Here is a 20,070-nt window from a genome sequence, read left to right on the forward strand (position 1 = left end):
CGGCTTTTAAAGAGAGGTCTTCTGTGCTTGACTACATCACTAACTAAAGCTCTCCAATTAAAAGGATCAGGAAGATTAGATGCAAACCAGGACCTAGCCACTATAGCTTTTGCCATGGTAGTAAGGCATAAAGTGTATCGACAGAGTACTAGGGAATGCATTTCCTTTAAGTCCAAGCCAAACAAACAGATCCTAGGATTTAATGAGGGTAAGTAGTGTCAGACCCATCACTGCTCTTTACGAGTGCCCGCACACTGCTGTCAGGTCCTGAACTCCCAGACTCTGCTCACTGTCAGGCCGTAACCCTGAGCTCATCAGTGCATGCTGCAGCCCTCTGAGGAAGCTACAACTACCACACTTCACCACCTGATCAGCACATCCACCGGAGTATTATACAGACCTCCTGCCAAAGTACAGTATCTGTCACCAGTGGCTGCTAAATTATTAGGCTTTGGCCTGGAGTTGCAGACTCTTCTTAAAGGATCCTTCCTCTTTCTCCGAGATGGCAGTAATCTTACCTTCAAGCACTTTACTATATACATTTCAGAGATTTTCTCCATACTACTCTTCACTCCTCTCCTCAACTCCTTTTATTGTGAGTAAATTTATTAACATTAAAACTGACCTAATTATCACCTACCATTGATCGATGTGGTGACCTTGGTCTGAATAAGGGATTATGTACACCTCATCTATGTGACTACTGCTAACCTATCATTGTATTTAAGGGGGGGGGACCTAGTTACCCTGCTTCACCTAGTTTTATTTCACCTTAGTGAGTGACTAGTCCTCATTATACCACAGTAACATCGCAAAGCTTCTGCCACTCATAAACCAAATATACTCAAAGTGTGGAGAAAAACTGGTTCTCTTTCAAAACAATCGCCTGATGGGGACAGTACCTCAAGCTTAGTCGACAGGTCACTTTTCTGATGCTCCACTCTGCTAAAGACGTTATATCTATAGTCACTAAAACGATACAATCAGAAATGCGGTCTGTTCCAGCGGAATTCAAAACTGCACTTGCCAATCTTGGCCAATATATGCCAATAATAAACTATTATGGACCAGGAGATCACAGACCTTAAGTGAGATCTTGAATCCTATAAAGATCCCCTTGGTGACATTGACAATCACAATCGTCGGAACAACATTTGCATACACCAGTGGCTCTCAATCTTTTTTTGAATACCTGCGCCCTAGAGTATCAGAATTTTTTTCATGACACCCCTAAGCAAAAAGTTTATTATTGTGAAATTTAGAAAGACATACTAAATTAAGTAAATTGTGTTTATAGGTCATCCTTACGGTCAGTTATGTGGTGAGGGACATGATTCGCTTCTGTTTGTCCACGTTTATGACTGGCAGCCACCAACAGTGGTTTTGCCTATTATATTGACCATAAATAATTTGAATTGGTCCTGGACCACCAATCCAAGGCACCCCTGCAAGTGCCCTGAGGCACCCCTGGGTGCCATTGCACACAGCTTAAGAACAACTGGCATATGCAATATCCCAGAAACAGAAACAACAGACTCCTTCTAAAAAAGTAGCTAAAGCTCTCTTGTGGGTTCAACAAAAAGTTTTACAAAAAACCTAACATAGCTGATACATTGTTAGCCCATAGATTTCGCATCAAATGCAAGCGTAATCGAATACTCACCATGAAATGCTTAGACGGTTCCACCACTCAGGATCCTCAGGAAATGGCTCAGGAAGTCCCTATACGATCCGTCTCAGAACCTCATTACCCCCACCCAACCATAGATTCTCTTTGCTAATACTTAGACTCCTACTCTCTTCCTAAACTCTCAGAAGCTCAACTTAAGATGAAGAAATTCTTGCAGCAATTAAACAACTGTGCCGGTCAGCAGCTCCTGCCCCTTATGGGTTCACTGCCCTCTATTATAAGAAATTCACAGAGCCCTTACTACCCATGCTTCAACCACTTTTTAATTTGTTGCTGGACAGCAGTTCACTCAATGATGCTACTACCACTGCCAATATAATAGTTATCCCAAAGCCACAGCGCGACCCTGTGCAAATGGGAAACTACAGGCCAAACTATTTCTTGAATGCTGACCTAAAGGGTTTTGCTAAAATACTTGCCACCCGTTTAGCACAAATCTTACAGTCCTTGATTCATCCAGATCGAGTTGGCTTTATCCCCAACAGGCAAGCTGCTGACAACACAAGACGAATAGTCAATCTTATTCATATAGCAGCAGAAAGATCTCTACCGGCCCTGATGGTAGCACTTGACACAGATAAACGGGGGTATTCAATGCTTGTCCCGACAATACCAATCCGACTTTTTAAAAGTTGGATTGACATTGTCGGAAACGGGGCTAAAACCTGTCGGATTTTAGCTGTGAATCCGACAAAACACGTGGATCTGTGGCTAATTCAATGATCCACGTGTTTTACGACTTGTCGGAAAAACAGAGGGAGGATTGAATAGGTTGGAAAACCTTCCGACCTAAAAAAGGTCAGAAACTGCCGTCTTTCCGACAAGACGGCAGTTTCCAACAAGCATTGAATACCCCGCAAATCCTTCAATAGGGTAGCTTGGCCTTCCTTGCAACAAACCCTTATTAATATGGAACTTAAAGGTGCTTATCTCAGGGGTGTAAATTCACTATATCACAATTACTCAACCTCTGTACTAGTGAATGGCCTTTCCTCCAATTCCTTTTCTTTTAGAAATGGCACCTGGCAAGAATCAGACTTCATAATGTAATCTCAGGGAACCCAGTGGGCTACGTAGATCACAAGATAGCACTTTATGCTGATGACATGATTCTGACCCTGACCAATCCCTGTCTCTCTCTCCCAAACCTATTCAACAAAACTCAAGACTTATGGTCTGTATTCCAATTACAACATATATACTGATAAATCTGAAATCCTAGATTTAAATATCTCACACTCAGACCTCAGTTCCCTACAGTCTGAGTATTTCAGTGGTTCCCAAACTGTGTGCCTAGGCTGGTGGTCCAGGATCAAATCAAATGATATGTGATCAAAGTGATAGGCAAAAAGAATGGCTGCCAATCACAACACATGTGGACAATTAAAAGCACAACTGTACACCACCACATAACTGAGCCTAAGGATGACAGGTAGGTAAAAGTTACTTAATTTTATATTTCTCCTTCGGAGTCCACAGTAAATCCACAGGATATACATTGGGTTTTAGGTGGCGTGAGAGGATCGGGCACCAAACGGTTACAGGATACTTCGTTTCAGCCTCTCTATAATCCCACCTCCTGGCCCAGAGAATTCAGTGTTTTCATCTTGAATTTGAACACTCGTAAGTATGGGTTCAGCGATTTTAGATTCAAAATCGGTCTCACCGAACCGTCCGGTTTCGGTACTACAAACAAGTTGGAATAGTACACCTTGTTTTGTAGATGAGGTGGAACTGGAACAATGAACTGAGTCTGTACCAGTTTTTGAATGGCATCCTGTAAGGTTATACTTGCCTCTTGTGAAGCTGGAAAGCCTGATTTGAAGAATGTGAGGTGGGAGCTCCTGATACTCCAGTCTGTAGCCCTGGGAAATTAGATCTATGACCCAAAGATCCTGGCATGATGTTTTTTACTCGGGCTCCCGCCTGCTAGTCTTCCAGGCCACGCAGTCCACAGTCATGCAGAAGGCTTTGAGGAAGCAGAACTGGAGCTCTGTTCCTGAGAACCGGCAGTTGCTGGTTTGTGTGGTTTACCTCTAGTGGCAGTAGAAGATCCTCTGACTTTGTAAGGTAGGTCATGAGTAGGTCTTCCTGGTTGGGGGAGCTGCAGAAGGAAGATATGTGGACTTGCCTGCAGTAGCTTTGGCGATCCATTTGTCCAGTTCATCTCCAAATAAGGCCTCTCATGTGTAGGGTAGGCCTTCCACGCCTTTCCTGGAGTCCGCGTCCACAATCCACTGGCGTAACCATAAGCCCCTGCGTGCTGCCATAGCAGTGGTGCGTGCCTTAAGCAAACCTACTTCTTTTATGGCTTCCACCATAAAGTTTGCAGAGTCCTGTATATGTTGCAGGAGTAACACAATCTCGCCCCTAGATAAGGAATCCAACCCTTCAATAAGGTTACCCGTCCATATAGCAATGGCTTTAGTAATCCACGCACATGCTATAGTGGGTCTCTGAGCCACTCCAGCAGCCGTGTACAAGGATTTGAGTGTCGTCTCAATCTTACGATCAGCTGTGTCTTTCAGGGAGGTTGCACCAGGTACGATTAACACAATCTTCCGTGACAACCTGGACATAGATGCATCCACTATCGGTGGACTTTCCCATTTTTTCCTATCTTCAGGAGGAAAAGGAAAAGATGAGAGTCACCATTTAGAGATTTTAAATTTGTTATCAGCCAGTATTACCTGTGACAGAGCAGCATCCCCCCTTTTGAATCCAGCTCCCCCTCCTCCATGTCTGACCCGTCAGTGTCAGACTTCAGGATATGGGCCAGAGTTCGTTTTTGTGGACAAATGGCAAGGGATTGAGACGTTTGTTTGGGGACTGAGTCTCTGTCTTAAGTATTGCATCACTTTCTCATTGCGGGACAATTTCTTAGAGATATTAGAAAACATTCCTTTGAGGGAATACAGCCATACTGGTTCAGACCTGCTAGCCTGAAAATGTGCACTACACTGAGTACATAGTAGTGAGTTCCCTGGGGAAGAGTAACACTCTGCCGTACATGAAACACACTCTTTGCCTTACATATTGTAAAGGTGACAGCACACACACACAGGAAGGTTAAAAACACAATTAACCCACAAAGAGCCCTTCTAGGGAGACATAGAGGTATTTGGAGCCAGCACACAGCGCCCTTATTGCTTAATGCCAAGCTTAGCCAGGCACAGACTTAGTACCCAGATTGTGGACAAGGTACACTAATAATCGCTCCCCCCCTTGCTATGACCCCCTGGTAACACTGACGTAATCTGGAGTCACACCGGAGGAGCTGCGCGTCCCTGTCAGTCAGCGTCTGTGTCCACTGCAGAGGGAAATGGCGCTGGTTAGTTGCTGGATCTGCTCATAGTGAAGCACCGCCCCTTCAATGGTACACGGTCTTCCCGCTTTTTTTATACTGGTTGAGGTAATTTGTGCTTAAAATGGAGACAGAACCATTTTAAGGCTTAGTTTGCCAGTGTGGGTACTGTGTACAGTGTACTGAGACGCAGTTGTGTACTGAGTCTGGAGACGCAATCCGCTAACCGGGACGCAGGCTTAGTACTCACCACACTTCTTCTTGCTCTGTTAGAGGTGGCGTCGTGCTGCGGTAATGTACTCTCACCGTGGTGGGGCTTGCAAATAGTTCTCTCAGGAGCTAGTGTCCTGTCAGCAGGGAAAGGGACCATTAACCCTTCAAGAGGTTGGGCTGTTCCCCCCCCTAAGTCCCACGAAGCAGGCAGGCTGGTGCTATCGCGTTCTGCCTGAAAATAACAAACAGAAAAATAAATGCAGAAAACTCTTCAGGAGCTTCCATAAGTGTGACCGGCTCCTCCGGGCACATTTTCTAAACGGAGTCTGGTAGGAGGGGCATAGAGGGGGGAGCCAGCCCACACTTTCAAATTCTTAAAGTGCCCATGGCTCCTAGTGGACCCATCTATACCCCATGTTACTAAATGGATCCCCAGTATCCTCTAGGACGTAAGAGAAATGTAGATTTACCTGCAGTTGCCTGAGATATCCACTTGATCAGTTCTTCTCCAAACAAGGCATCACCTGTAAAAGGAAGGTTTTTAACCCCTTTTTTAGAATCAGCATCTGCTGACCATTGACGTAGCCACAGGGCTCTGCGAGCCGACACTGCCATAGCAGTGGTACGGCCATTAATGATACTAAGGGGCAGATGTATTAACCTGGAGAAGGCATAAGGAAGTGATAAACCAGTGATACGTGCAATGTGATAAAGGCACCAGCCAATCAGCTCCCATATGTAAATTAACAGTTAGGATCCAATTGGCTGGTGCCTTTATCACCTTACACATATCACGGGTTTATCACTTCCTCATGCCGTCTCCAGGTTAATACATCTGCCCCTAAGTTCCTTAACAGCCTCACTCAAAGTTTGCAGCATCCTCGATGTGATGTAGTAATGTAACTATCTCATCTTGAGGTAGAGTGAGCAACCCTTTCAAAATATCATCAGACCATTTCACCATGGCTCTAGAAATCCAGCTGCATACTATGGTAGGGCGTTGGGCTACACTTGCTGCAGTATAAATTGATTTAAGAGTGGTTTAAATTTTGCGATCAGCTGGGCCTTTAAGGGAAACAGCCCCAGGGACAGGTAAAACAATTTTACGTGACAGCCTGTACACAGACGTATCCACTGCCGGTGGAGTTTCCCAGACTTTCCTATCCTCTGTAGGGAAAGGGAAAGAATTTAACACCTATTTAGGGGTAATACATTTCTTTTCAGGATTAATCCATGCTGCCCTGGCCGGGGATCTAATTCTTTAGAAACCGGGAAGGTTGCAGAGGATTTTAGTTTCACATTAAAATATAACTCCGCTGCCTGTTCTTCCTCCTTATTAGGGATATTGAGCACCTCTCTAATGGTATAAATGAAGGCTTCAACACCCGTGGATAGGGAATTAGCCTCGTCTACCTCAGCCTCTCCCTCATCAAGCTCTGGTAGTTCAGAATCAGAGTCAGATTGTACCAAATGAGGGAGAGTGCGTTTGTGAGAGACCAACAGGGAGGGCTGAAGGTCTGTGGTCGGCAGCAGTTACCATAAATGTGTCCATTGTTTGTTTCAGGGCTTGCCTTTCTTGCTTAGCCATAGCTAACTCTGAATTAATACTGGAAACCATAGTTTTAAATGATTCCACCCACTCAGGTTCCTGCACATTACTACCTTGTGAAGGAATTAAGCATTGGGTACACGAGGGACCACTGTGAGGATGGTGTAAACCTAGCCTTGCATAAAGTACACACAGACTTATTTGCAGACATGCTGAGCAGAAAACACACAGTTAGTATGATAACACAGTGTAGTATTAGTGAGCTATGCACACTTATCCTAGCCTACATTGAATGGAGTGACACCGGGCCTAATTCAGACCAGGTCGCACTCAGGCTATTTTTTGCACTGCAGCGACCAGGTAATCGCCGCCTATGGGGAAGGGGATAAACGCTGTGCAGAGGTGCAATTGGCTGTGCAGTGAGCTGCACAAACAAAAGTTTGTGCAGTTTCTGCACAGCCCAGGACTTACTCAGCCGCTGCGATGATCCAGATAGGTGGTGAGGTCAGGAATCCGCCTCCGAAACGGTTGGGCACGCCTGCATTTTTCCGGACACTCCCAGAAAACGGTGAGATGCCGCCCACGAACGCCTTCTGCCTGTCAATCTTTTTGTTATCGCCGGTGCGATCGCTTTCTTTATTAGATTTGGTGCTGCCCCTTTACTATAACCTCCCTGGTACCAGTTACAATGGTGATTCAGTGGGTCCTGTGGAGGAGCTGTCTCCGCATGCAGCCTGTTATCAGCAGCAGCAGGAAATGGCGCCGTTCAGCCTCTTGTCCCGCTCTCCGGGAAGCCCCACCCCCTTAATAGCACGCGGTCACTGTACTTTCTCCATTTAAAGTGTAAAACAAGACCCCGCAGCCCCCGTTTACCATGTTGCCAGTCTGGGTTCCCAGTGGGCACCACGGCCCGTAGCCGGGTGATCACTGTCCCTTCATACCGCCATTATGCACCAGGGACCCGCTAACCGAGTCCCCGGTGTAATACTCACTGCACCGCATCTGTCTTCGGCATCTAAGGGGTGGCGGCATGCTCCCGGCGTGGGCTCACCCTCTGGGAGAGTGAGAACATCACCTCAGGAGCTCAGTGTCCTGTCAGCTGGGATTACGAACTATCAACTCTAAGGAAGTTGGTTCGGTCCTCCCCTTAAGTCCCACAACGCAGGCAGACTGGTTGCCAACCAGTGTGCCTGAAAATAACAAACTAAAATAAATTTCTAAAGAAAACTCTCTGGAGAGCAACAGAATGCATCCGGCTCCTTGGGCACATTTTCTAAACTGAGTCTGCTAGGAGGGGCATAGAGGGGAGGAGACAGCACACGCTATTAATTTCTTAAAGTGCCAGGCTCCAGTGGATCCGATCTATACCCCATGGTAATATACTATTCCCCAGTATCGACAAGGATGTTCGAGAAACAGTTATTTCCCTAACAGAGATCACCATGCAACTTTGGCAAAGATAACAATCTTTGCCACAACTAACAAGACCTAATATAGCAAGTCGCACCGGGAGCCTGACATGGGAGCTTCCCGGGCGCGACCCGCCTCAGGCCCCTTGCAGCCGCTGATTCCAACCCGGCATATTGCCAGGTTTGTGACGTCAGCGGTGACACGGCGGAAGCAGCGCTCGGAGATCACATGATCTTCAAGCGCCGCCTGTCCATACAGTATGAACGGGAAATGGGTCGCATCGACCCGGCTTCCCCGCTTACACAGCACAGCTTGCCAGGTTGAACCTGTGTTCAACCCTGCAAGCTACCAGAGTTGGAATACCGGGTCACTTAACCTGGATTATTCCAACTGGGCCCTTTTACACCGCACAGCAACACGGGTTATGCATGACCGTGTGCAATAACCCATGTTAGAAGCTGGCGGTGTAAAAGGTGTATAACAGTAATAATCTCTGCATAACTGAGTTGTAGCACACAGGTAGGGTAGAAGCACAGAAATCTCTCCTCTTTATGTAGAGCCAATATAAGCTTACAAGTACATCAGCAGCAAGTCAGGAATTGTTATCTTAACGGCTGAAATTTCTTACAGCAGGAGTTTCACAAGTTTGCAGAACAGAATGGTTACCTTGAGGCGGCGTTCATTAGCAGTATGTATATCCTCATCCGCTTTTGTCAGAACAAAAGTACCTGTAGACCATTCCTCGTGGATCTGTGAGGAATACACAAACCATTCATTTATTGCATAAAAGGAGACAAGCTTATGAACACATTTAGATATTTTTTCACATATAAAATGTTGCTCATGTCATATGTGTAGCACCACTATGGGCTACATGCAACATGTCACTCTCACTGGTAATCAGTTCTTGCAGCAAAAAGCAGACTCAACAGAAAAAAAGGTGTTTTTTTATATTAAAAAAAGTCTTTAAGATTTATACAAAATTACAATAAGATTTAAAGGGAGGCTAGAGACAGGTGAGAGAAAGAGAGGGAGAGAGACACGCAAAAGAGAGAGATGCAACCCCTCCCCTTCCCCCAGAAAGGTAACAGAGAGAAGGAAGGGAGATGACAGAGTCAAGGCAAGTAGGATAACATTGGAGATCATGAGCATACGGTGGTTTGTCCAGGCGAGAAACCAATGTACCGCTATGGGGCAATTTAACAAAAAGGTAACTTGTGTTAAAATGATCTGCAACCTATAGAAGTAAATTACATTCTAGGGGATATATTCACTAGAGGTCCACTTTCATCCGTATTTGTCAGTTCCAAATCTATGAAAATCAATCTTAATTGATGTGTGTTTTAGCCCTGGAAACAACCCATTTACTCACATTTAAAAATGTATCTAAAAAATAAAACCATCTGTTAGAAATAAGGTGCTCACAAGAATTTATATTTTAATTATATATATATATATATATATATATATATATATATATATATTTTTAGAAAGTGAAGAAAAGGGCGCCTACTAGTGTCTAATAAAATTATAGAACTGATGTGATTGAGAACAGGAGACTACTTATCTGTCATAAATAGACTTTTGCTTCAGTCACAGGACCAGTACAGGTACATGAAAAAAGAAGAACAAAATAACATAGCGCGTACTGTTTTCACGCAATCACAATCTACAGATCATATAAACAAATTGTGTGTTAAAAAACTTTCTGGGTAAAGGTAAATCCCATAAATTTAAAATCCACAGCCAGGGACTTTGTATCGAAAGTTTTTCACCATAAAACACACATAAAACAAAAGGTAGAAGTACAAAATATATAGTTTTCAATCTATAGATAAAATGGACCAATTATGTGTTTAAAAACTTTCTGGGTATATGCAAGTCCCAAAAATTTAAAATCCACAGCCAGGGATTTTTTTAAAAGTTTTTTCACAAAATTTAATAAAACACATAAAACATGAAAGGTAGAAGTAATGCGAGCGTACAAGACAAAATTGAATAACAAGCTTATCTGTCCATATTAGGACTGGGATACATCAGATCTTTCGTAAGCATCCAAGATAAATAGTAAAATTTCAAACGTACAAAAGTTAAATATTAAAACAGCTTATCTGCCCATAAGGGAAGTTCAGGTGCATCAGTCCCAACGCGTTTCGTCCTTAATTAGACTTCATCATGGGGATCCCCTGTGGATTTTAAATTTTTGGGACTTGCATATACCCAGAAAGTTTTTAAACACATAATTGGTCCATTTTATCTATAGATTGAAAACTATATATTTTGTACTTCTACCTTTGTTTTATGTGTGTTTTATGGTGAAAAACTTTCGATACAAAGTCCCTGGCTGTGGATTTTAAATTTATGGGATTTACCTTTACCCAGAAAGTTTTTTAACACACAATTTGTTTATATGATCTGTAGATTGTGATTGCGTGAAAACAGTACGCGCTATGTTATTTTGTTCTTCTTTTTTCATGTACCTGTACTGGTCCTGTGACTGAAGCAAAAGTCTATTTATGACAGATAAGTAGTCTCCTGTTCTCAATCACATCAGTTCTATAATTTTATTAGACACTAGTAGGCGCCCTTTTCTTCACTTTCTAAAAATTTTATTTATGTGTTTTCCAAGCACATATTTATTGCTTAAGGTTGCAGCCACTCTTATATTAGAGGAAGTGTCACTTATTTTATACACTTGATTTCATATCTTCACTATTTATTAGTGGTAGTGCACCGTGATATCTGAGCGCCCCCGTTTCTCTTTTCGACCATATATATATATATATATATATATATATATATACACACACACACAGGTTGAGTATCCCTTATCCAAAATGCTTGGGACCAGAGGTATTTTGGATATCAGATTTTTCCGTATTTTGGAATAATTGCATACCATAATGAGATATCATGGTGATGGGACCTAAATCTAAGCACGGAATGCATGTATGTTACATATACACCTTATACACACAGCCTGAAGGTCATTTTAGACAATATTTTTTATAACTTTGTGCATTAAGCAAAGTGTGTCTACATTCACACAATTCATTTATGTTTCATATACACCTTATACACACAGCCTGAAGGTCATTTAATACAATATTTTTAATAACTTTGTGTATTAAACAAAGTTTGTACATTGAGCCATCAGAAAACAAAGGTTTCACTATCTCACTCTCACTCAAAAAAGTCCGTATTTCGGAATATTTGGATATGGAATACTCAATATATATATATATATATATATATATATATATATATATATATATATATATATATATATATATACATATACATATAAAACGATCCACACTCACATCCGAATATGCTTCATCTGTGGGGTGCTCCACAATGGTAACAGTCTATGTTCTACAAATATTTCCAGGAAGGTCACGTAGACCAATTAAAATCCAAAGAAGGTCTTTATTGAGTCAGCATACAGTATGTTCAATATAAGTCGAGACAGGTATCAGAGACATCCTCACATCATGTCTCCTGACTCCATGATGTGAGGATGTCTCTGATACCTGTCTTGACAAAGATAAAAAAAATCTTTTCAATGTACAAACACTAAGGGGGTCATTCTGACCCGTTCGCACGCAGCTGTTCTTTGCTGTGGTGCGAATGGGTCAGAAATGCACATGCGTGGCGGACGCATTGCGCACGTGCGTCGTTGCCTGGCGAAGATCGTCGCCGGGCAACGACGCCACCTGCGAGAAAGAAGACGGACAGACGGGAGGTGTTCCGGGGCAGATACTCACCGTTTTCCAGGCGTGGTGATTCCAACGCAGGCGGATCCAGGCATTTGGAGGGCAGATGTCTGACGTCAGGACCGGGACCTTCATCGCTGGATCCGTCGCACTGGGTGAGTAACTGCAGCCCTGGTCTTGTTTTACTTGAAACTTTTTTAGCATATCAGGGCTGCACAAGCGTTCGCAGCCCTGCTATGCTAAAATACACTCCCCCATAGGCGGAGTCAGGTTTATCTCACGAGCAGCAAAAAGTTGCTACGTGCAATCAACTCGGAATGACCCCCTAAGTCCCTTTAAGGACTGCTGCTCTCCTCAATGTATTCCACAGTCACTTGGAAGAATCTGTTAGATATACAAAAAGATTGGGGGGCGCTCCATACTGTACAACCATACATTTATTAAAAAAAACATTCAAGGACATAACAAACGAATGTGTATTAACCGTACCAAAAACGGCAACCAGGGTGGACTGGTTACCACATGACTCCACGATATACAGGTATAACCATCGAATGCTATCTGGAACACTTGCCTGCTGACACGCTGTAATCCAAACGGCTCCTTCTCCCTGGTCTGGAAGCTGCTGCAGGGGATCACCAGGCTGCTGTGCATCGTGCTCCCACTCTAACCGATGACTACCAAGCTATCAAAGACTCCACCCTAATGTATTTCATCGTAAGACTTTGTCAGCGGGCTGGAGTTTGTGATGGATTACAACATATTTATACCCTGCGGAGCACCATGTGCAATTGATGTGAAAGGTAAACGTCGGCTCCAAAAGGTGCGCGAGGGCCAACTGACACCCTACAGTGGAGCAGCTCACCATCATAATGAACCTGGGGGCTACCAGAGGTTTGTCTAAAATGACAGTTAAGGCCATCTAGTTGCTATTCGCGCAGCACACTGCGATTACTCTGGCTATTAGCTGGTGGTCATAATAATGTGACACAACCGTGTATATATATATATGTATGTGTATATATGTACAGTGCATCTGGAAAGTATTCACAGCGCTTCACTTTTTCCACATTTTGTTATGTTACAGCCTTATTTCAAAATGGAACTGTAGAAGTTTGGATGGTGATGGTGCTGGTCACAAATGGTACACCCAAGGTCACAACCTGTGACCTTGGGTGTACCATTTGTGACCATCACCATCCAAACTTCTACAGTCAGGACTTTTGTGGACCTATTTCTTTCTGTGAACCAGGACTCCAGTGCCAGCAGTGCCACTGACTACAAATCTTCCTTGGAGACCTCAACCATTTGGAATACAGAATACTTGCCAAAACTAGGATTCCACCACTGGTGTTTGTTGCCCTCTGTGAACCAGGACTCCGTCATCTGTTGCCGTAGCCACACGAACCAGTTTTTACAGGAGCCTCCCAAATTGGGACACAGCTTTGGTAAAACACATCTAATTGGATGATTCATCCTTATTTTGGTCCTTATTAGTGACTGTATTATTATTGGTGCAAGAATGCAAAAGGGTCATTAAGTACACCAAGGTCATAGTAGTGAGACATACACGAGTATGAAGTTCTATCTATATTTATTATAGTGTTATTTTAACCATCTTTTATCGTGTAATTAATTTTCTACATAATTAAACAAATTTATTGTGAAAAGTATTCTGTGTCAATCTAGCGCTGTACAAATTTATCTTTTTCTCTACTTTGGTTTTTAAGGGTTGGACTATCCCTTATTTATACAGCTGCTGGGCTAAGCTACTCGTCACAGCGCCTGACCATATATACTTGATATATATATAATCCCAGCAATGTACAGAGTGAGACATCCTGGATAAAAACCTGCTCCAGAGCGCTCTTGACCTCAGACTGGGGCGAAAGTTCATCTTTCAGCAGGACAACGACCCTAAGCACACAGCCAAGGAAATCAAGGTGCTTACCAGGTAAGCACACTTGTGTAGTTGTTTTGGTGACTGTCTTACCTTTTAAAAGCCATAAGTGTGGCACGTAAGCTTTAAACCAGGTAAGCACATTTTCCCTTATGAGACAGCACTAGCAAGGTCCCTAGAAAAAATGTATGTGAAAGTTTATGTGATAGAGTAGGACTTGCGGTGAAATGGGGTCCCGTGGAGTGGGCCGCAAGCTTACATGCATTGTACAATTCATAAACCAAAACCCCGTTGTTTATTCAGATGTATACTAAAGCATTAAGGTGAATGAAGCTGCCAAGGAGAATGCAGGGTTCTCTGTATATGTATATTTGAGTTTGGTGGTCACAGCCCACCGCACCCCAACCTAGGGATAGGGAGCACATGAGTGCACCCCTCCCCTGGGAATGAAGAGTGCAGTGGATCCTCGTGTTTTTTTATAACAATATATATATATATAAATAAATATATATATATATATATATATATATATATACACACATATATACATACACACACAGTACAGCTGGAAAGTATTCACAGCGCTTCACTTTTTACACATTAGGTTATGTTACAGACTTATTTCAAAATATGAATTAATTTTTTCCCCTCAAAATTCTACGCACAATACCTCATAATAACAACGGTTATTTGAGATTTTTGCAGATTTTTTAAAAATAAAAAAAACTAAGAAATCACGTGTACATAAGTATTCACAGCCTTTGCTCAATACTTTGTTGATGCACCTTTGGCAGCAATTACAGCCTCATTTCTTTTTGAATATGATGCCACAAGCTTGGCACACCTATCTTTGGGCAGTTTCGCCCATTCCTCTTTGCAGCACCTCTCAAGCTCCATCAGGTTGGATGGGAAGCGTCAGTGCACAGCCATTTTCAGATCTCCCTAGAGATGTTCAATCGGATTGAAGTCTGGGCTCTTGCTGGGCCACTCAAAGACATTCACAGAGTTGTCCTGAAGACACGCCTTTGATATCTTGGCTGTGTGCTTAAGGTCAGGGTCGGACTGGCCCACAGGGGAACAGGGGAAACCACCGGTGGGCCCCAATGTCTGGGGCCCTCCCCTCTCCTCTAGGGATCAGGTTACAAACTCTATCCTAGTGTACTTGAATTGTGCATTATACATATGTTACATTATACTTCACAAGAATTTTATTATATATCTACCAAGGGGGACAGAACATGTACTCTGTAATGGTTAGCCAAACCTCTGTGGTGGCTGTCCACGCTCCCACTGGAGCCTGGCCACACCCTTAAGCATGGGCCCCTACAACAGCATTCCCCCATTGGCCCTTCATGCCCCAGTCCGACACTGCTTAGGGTCGTCGTCCAACTGAAAGATGAACAGTCACCCCAGTCTGGGGTCAAGAGCGCTCTGGAGCAGGTTTTCATCCAGGATGTCTCTGTACATTGCTGCATTCATCTTTCCCTCTATCCTGACTAGTCTCCCAGTTCCTGCTGCTGAAAAACATCCCCACAGCAGGATACTGCCGCCACCATGCTTCACTGTAGGGATGGTATTGGCCTGGTGATGAGCGGTGTCTGGTTTCCTCCAAACATGACGCCTGGCATTCACGCCAAAGAGTTCAATCTTTGTCTCATCAGATGAGAGAATTTTGTTTCTCATGACCTGAGAGTCCTTCAGGTGCATTTTGGCAAACTCCAGATGGGCTGCCATGTGCTTTTTACTAAGGAGACGCTTCCGTCTGGCCACTCTACGATACAGGCCTGATTGGTGGATTGCTGTAGAGATGGTTGTCCTTCTGGAAGGTTCTCCTCTCTCCACAGAGGAATGCTGTAGCTCTGACAGAGTAACCATCGGGATCTTAGTCACCTCCCTGACTAGGGCCCTTCTTCCCCGATCGCTCAATTTAGACGGCCAGCAAGCTCTAGGAAGAGTCCTGGTGGTTCCGAACTTCTTCCATTTACGGATGATGGAGGCCACTGTGCTCATTGGGACCTTCAAAGCAGCAGATATTTATCTGTACTCTTCCCCAGGTTTGTACTTCGAGACAATCCTGTCTTGGAGGTCTACAGACAATTCCATTGACTTCATGCTTGGTTTGTGCTCAGACATGCACTGTCAAGTGTGGGATCTTATATAGACAGGTGTGTGCCTTTCCAAATCATGTCCAATCAACTGAATTTTACAACAGGTGGACTCCAATTAAGCTGTAGGAACATCTCAAGGATGATCAGTAGAAACAGGAAGCACCCGAGCTCAATTTTGAGCTTCATGGCAAAGGCTGCAAACACTTATGTACATATGATTGCTTAGTTTTTTGTTTTTAATAAATTTTCAAAAATCTCAAGAAACTTTTTTTCACGTTGTCATTATCGGGTATTGTGTGTATAATTTTGAGGATTTTTTATTTATTTATTCCACTTTGGTATAAGGCTGTAACATAATAAATGTGGAAAAAGTGAAGCACTGTGAATACTTTCCGGAAGCACTGTACAAACACACGTTGTGTCACATTATTATGACCACCAGCCAATAGCCAGAGTAACCACCATGTGCAGCGCGGACAGCAACTAGATGGGCTGAACTGTCATTTTAGACAAACATCTGGTAGCCCCCAGGTTTATTATGACGGTAAGCTGCTCCACTGTAGGGTGTCAGTTGGCTCTCGCGCACCTTCGGAGCCAACATTTACCTTTCACATCAATTACACATGGTGCTACGCAGTTTCTACGTTGGATTTTTGTAATGGTGCCATTACAGCAGCACGTGAACAGTTCCCAAACTGTACTGCTTCAGAAATATTGCCACACTTAGCCCAAAAGCCGATAAATATCCCTTTTTGCAACTTGGATTAATTACCCCTTTTACCCATGACAGCAATGACTGATGTGTGCAGACAGCCTATTGCCCAGCTTATATACCCACGAAGCCAGTGCACGATACGTGACATACTTTATTGGCCAGGCGCTGCCAACATCAAATGCAGGAGGTGGTTATAATAATGTAACTCGACTGTGCATATATACATATATACGTTATTGGGGGTAATGCAGAGTTGATCGTAGATGTGCTACATTTAGCACATCTACGATCATTTACTCTGACATGTGGGGGGGGATGCCCAGCACGGGGCTAGTCCGCCCCGCATGTCAGGCCCTGCCATTCCCCCTGTACAGGTACAAAAGCATCGCACGGCGGCAGTGCTTTTGTACCTGACAAGTAGCTTCCTGCCAGGGCAGTTACTGTGCGCTGGTAGGGGGCTAACCATCGCGCTGGTAGGGGGCTAACCATCGCGTTAGGCAGAGGCGATCGCACCAGTGAGATGCTTACGCATCTCACTGGCTGCACATGCGCATTGCGCCTGCCACGAGTGTGCACTATGCATAGTAATTCAGACTGCCGCGATGCCCCCATTGTCTGGACTATAAAAATTATTAGAATAACCAAAGATTATATTTATAATCATCATTGTATTATTCTAATAATTTGTAGTGTTAAAATTCTGGAGTATGAGAGGTGAGGCTCTGCCTCCCCTGCCTACCCTGACCACATGTCACTGAGTGTTCGTAAATGTGGGGCAGATGTATTATAGCGGCACGGATCGTGTCACTATAACACTTCCTGATTCGACTAATTACCGAGGCGAAGCAGGAAGCTACATCGACAAGATGTAAGAACATATTATATGCCGGAGCGGGGGAATGATAACTATCCCCTTCGGCAATCCCCATTAGAGAGCACAGCACACCAGCTTAGTGTTTATGCACTGTCTCCCCTCCAGGCCGGCTCCTCTGGCATGCAAAAAATCTCACTACTCAAGCGAGTTCTCCTGTCAGCCAGTAGCTGACGCCAGCCACAGCTAGGGACAGCGCTGATAGATAGATAGATAGATAGATAGATAGATAGATAGATAGATAGATAGATAGATACATACACACACGCACAATGAGAAATTAGAAAAGAAGTTAAAAAAAAACAACTTTGGAAAGACATATTTTTAGGTTCCAGTTATATATTTAGCAAAATACACTATAGAACCCTAATCTAAGTATTAAATGTGTCCATCACAGCCCAAAATTATATTATTGCTAGCCTTGCATCATGAATAAGAAGTGATGCTGTGCGTACATATCTACTTTATCCCTGTTTGCCCTGGGTACAAAGACAACAAGCTGTCTCAAAATATTCCAATATAAAGTTTGGAGTAAAAGTCAAGACGATCTCAATGCCATACAAGCATTACCTGATCGAGGCCAGTGACAATCTGTTCCATTTCAGATATGCTGACTAGTCCAGCTTTTTCCAAGGCTTTTACGTATGCTTGACTTCCTCGGATATCAGCTGACCACATCCTCTTGTCATATGATACTGAAGAATTGAACATTTCCATGATGGGGTCAATGCTGCCAACAAATCTGCCACCCCATAGCTTATCTCCCTGAAATAAATACAAACACCATAACAACCATCAAATCACAATATTTAAAAGGCATAGGTACAGTACTGTGCAAAAGCTTTAGGCAGGTGTGGAAAAAATACTGCAAAGAAAGAATGCTTTCAAAAACACTACTGAAGTGTTAATAAAGTGTTAATAGTTTATTTTTAGCAATTAACAAAAAGCAAATTGAATGAACAGTAGAGAAATCTAAATCAAATCAAGATTTGGTGTGACCACCCATTGCCATCAAAATGGCATCAATTCTTCTAGATACACTTGCACACAGTTTTTGAAGGAACTCAGCAGGGAGGTTGTTCCAAACATCTTGGAGAACTAACCACAGAACTTCTGTGGATGTAGGCTTGTTCATATCCTTCTGTCTATTGATGTAATCCCAGACAGAATCGATGATGTTGAGATCGGGGCTCTGTGGGGGCAATATCATCACTTCTAGGACTCGTTGTTCTTTATGCTGAAGATAGTTCTGAATGGCTGTATGTTTGGGGTTGTTGTCCTGCTGCAGAATAAATTTGAAGCCAATGGTAGTTTAGTTACGCCTAGCCAGGAAACTATAATGCTGTATCATAAAATCTATATTTCTTCCAACCTCATCCCATTCAACAGTATGTGGCTTGCCTATAGGTCCTTCTGGCAAAGACTCAGCTTCTTGCTCTCTGAACATGCATCTGTGATCCTCCGGTTGGTTTGGGACATGCCTATTATCTTATAGGTGCTGTAAAGTGCAGCGGCTGTCTGATGAAAGTGGTGTATAAGCAATAAGTAACTGTTAAAAACATGGGACACCATATTAGGTAATTCCACACATTTCACTAATGTTCTCAAATCTAGTACATAAGGGCCCTCATTCCGAGTTGTTCGCTCGCTAGCTGCTTTTAGCAGCATTGCAAACGCTAAGCTGCCGCCCTCTGGCAGTGAATCTTAGCTTATCAAAATTGAGAACGAAAGATTCGCAATATTGCGAAAAGACTTCTCTGTGCAGTTTCTGAGTAGCTCGAGACTTACTCTTCCAGTGCGATCAGTTCAGTGCTTGTCGTTCCTGGTTTGACGTCACAAACACACCCAGCGTTCGCCCAGACACTCCTCCGTTTCTCCGGCCACTCCCGCATTTTTCCCAGAAACTGTAGCGTTTTTTCAAACACTCCCATAAAACGGCCAGTTTCCACCCAGAAACACCCACTTCCTGTCAATCACACTCCGATCTCAAGAACGAAGAAAAAACCTCGTAATGCCGTGAGTAAAATACCAATCTTCATAGCAAATTTACTTGGCGCAGTCGCAGTGCGAACATTGCGCATGCGCAAATAGCGGAAAATCGCTGCGATGCGAAGAAAATTAACGAGCGAACAACTTGGAATGACCACCAATATGCAAACATGTAAAAATTAGAGATGAGCGGGTTCGGTTTTACTCGGTTCTCAAAACGGCATCTTATTGGCTCACGGATGTCACGTGTTTTGGATAGCCAATAAGAAAAGTCCAGAAAAAAACAAACTGGCGTTAATTCTGGCGTTACAGCCGAACCTGCTCATCTCTAGTAAACATAAAGTCCATTGTTTACAATTTCACCATACTACTTGTGTATTTCGGAGTAAAATATTTAGAATGTCTCCAGGCAATACTTAACGAGAGATGAGAAAATAGATATTATAATATGTTATATGTGGAATTTATAATACTTTTTTTTAAACACAACAGATAATTATTGCTACTGCCAATTTTTAAACTGGTCTTCCATAAAGTAAAGACAATATGCTGCACTGGACACTAAGTGGTCAAATACACAGCCAGAACATCATGTACTATTGCAA

At 43.2% G+C, this 20,070-nt stretch overlaps 1 protein-coding gene across 3 annotated transcripts in view; it reads right to left on the bottom strand.

The window, feature by feature from the left end:
- Positions 1-20,070, bottom strand: part of ASL (argininosuccinate lyase) — a 201,269-nt gene that overhangs the window by 155,975 nt on the left and 25,224 nt on the right. For 2 of the 3 annotated variants that reach the window (XM_063953841.1, XM_063953840.1), the window contains exons 3-4: positions 18,047-18,241; positions 8,833-8,916 (exon numbers count right to left, since the gene is read on the bottom strand). In XM_063953841.1, coding sequence (XP_063809911.1) covers positions 8,833-8,916; positions 18,047-18,241 — 279 coding nt within the window. The remainder of the gene's footprint in view (positions 1-8,832; positions 8,917-18,046; positions 18,242-20,070) is intronic. The other variant, XM_063953842.1, reaches the window with a different exon arrangement.

This window comes from Pseudophryne corroboree, chromosome 2 (genome assembly GCF_028390025.1).
Source record: "Pseudophryne corroboree isolate aPseCor3 chromosome 2, aPseCor3.hap2, whole genome shotgun sequence".
Taxonomy (NCBI): domain Eukaryota; kingdom Metazoa; phylum Chordata; class Amphibia; order Anura; family Myobatrachidae; genus Pseudophryne; species Pseudophryne corroboree.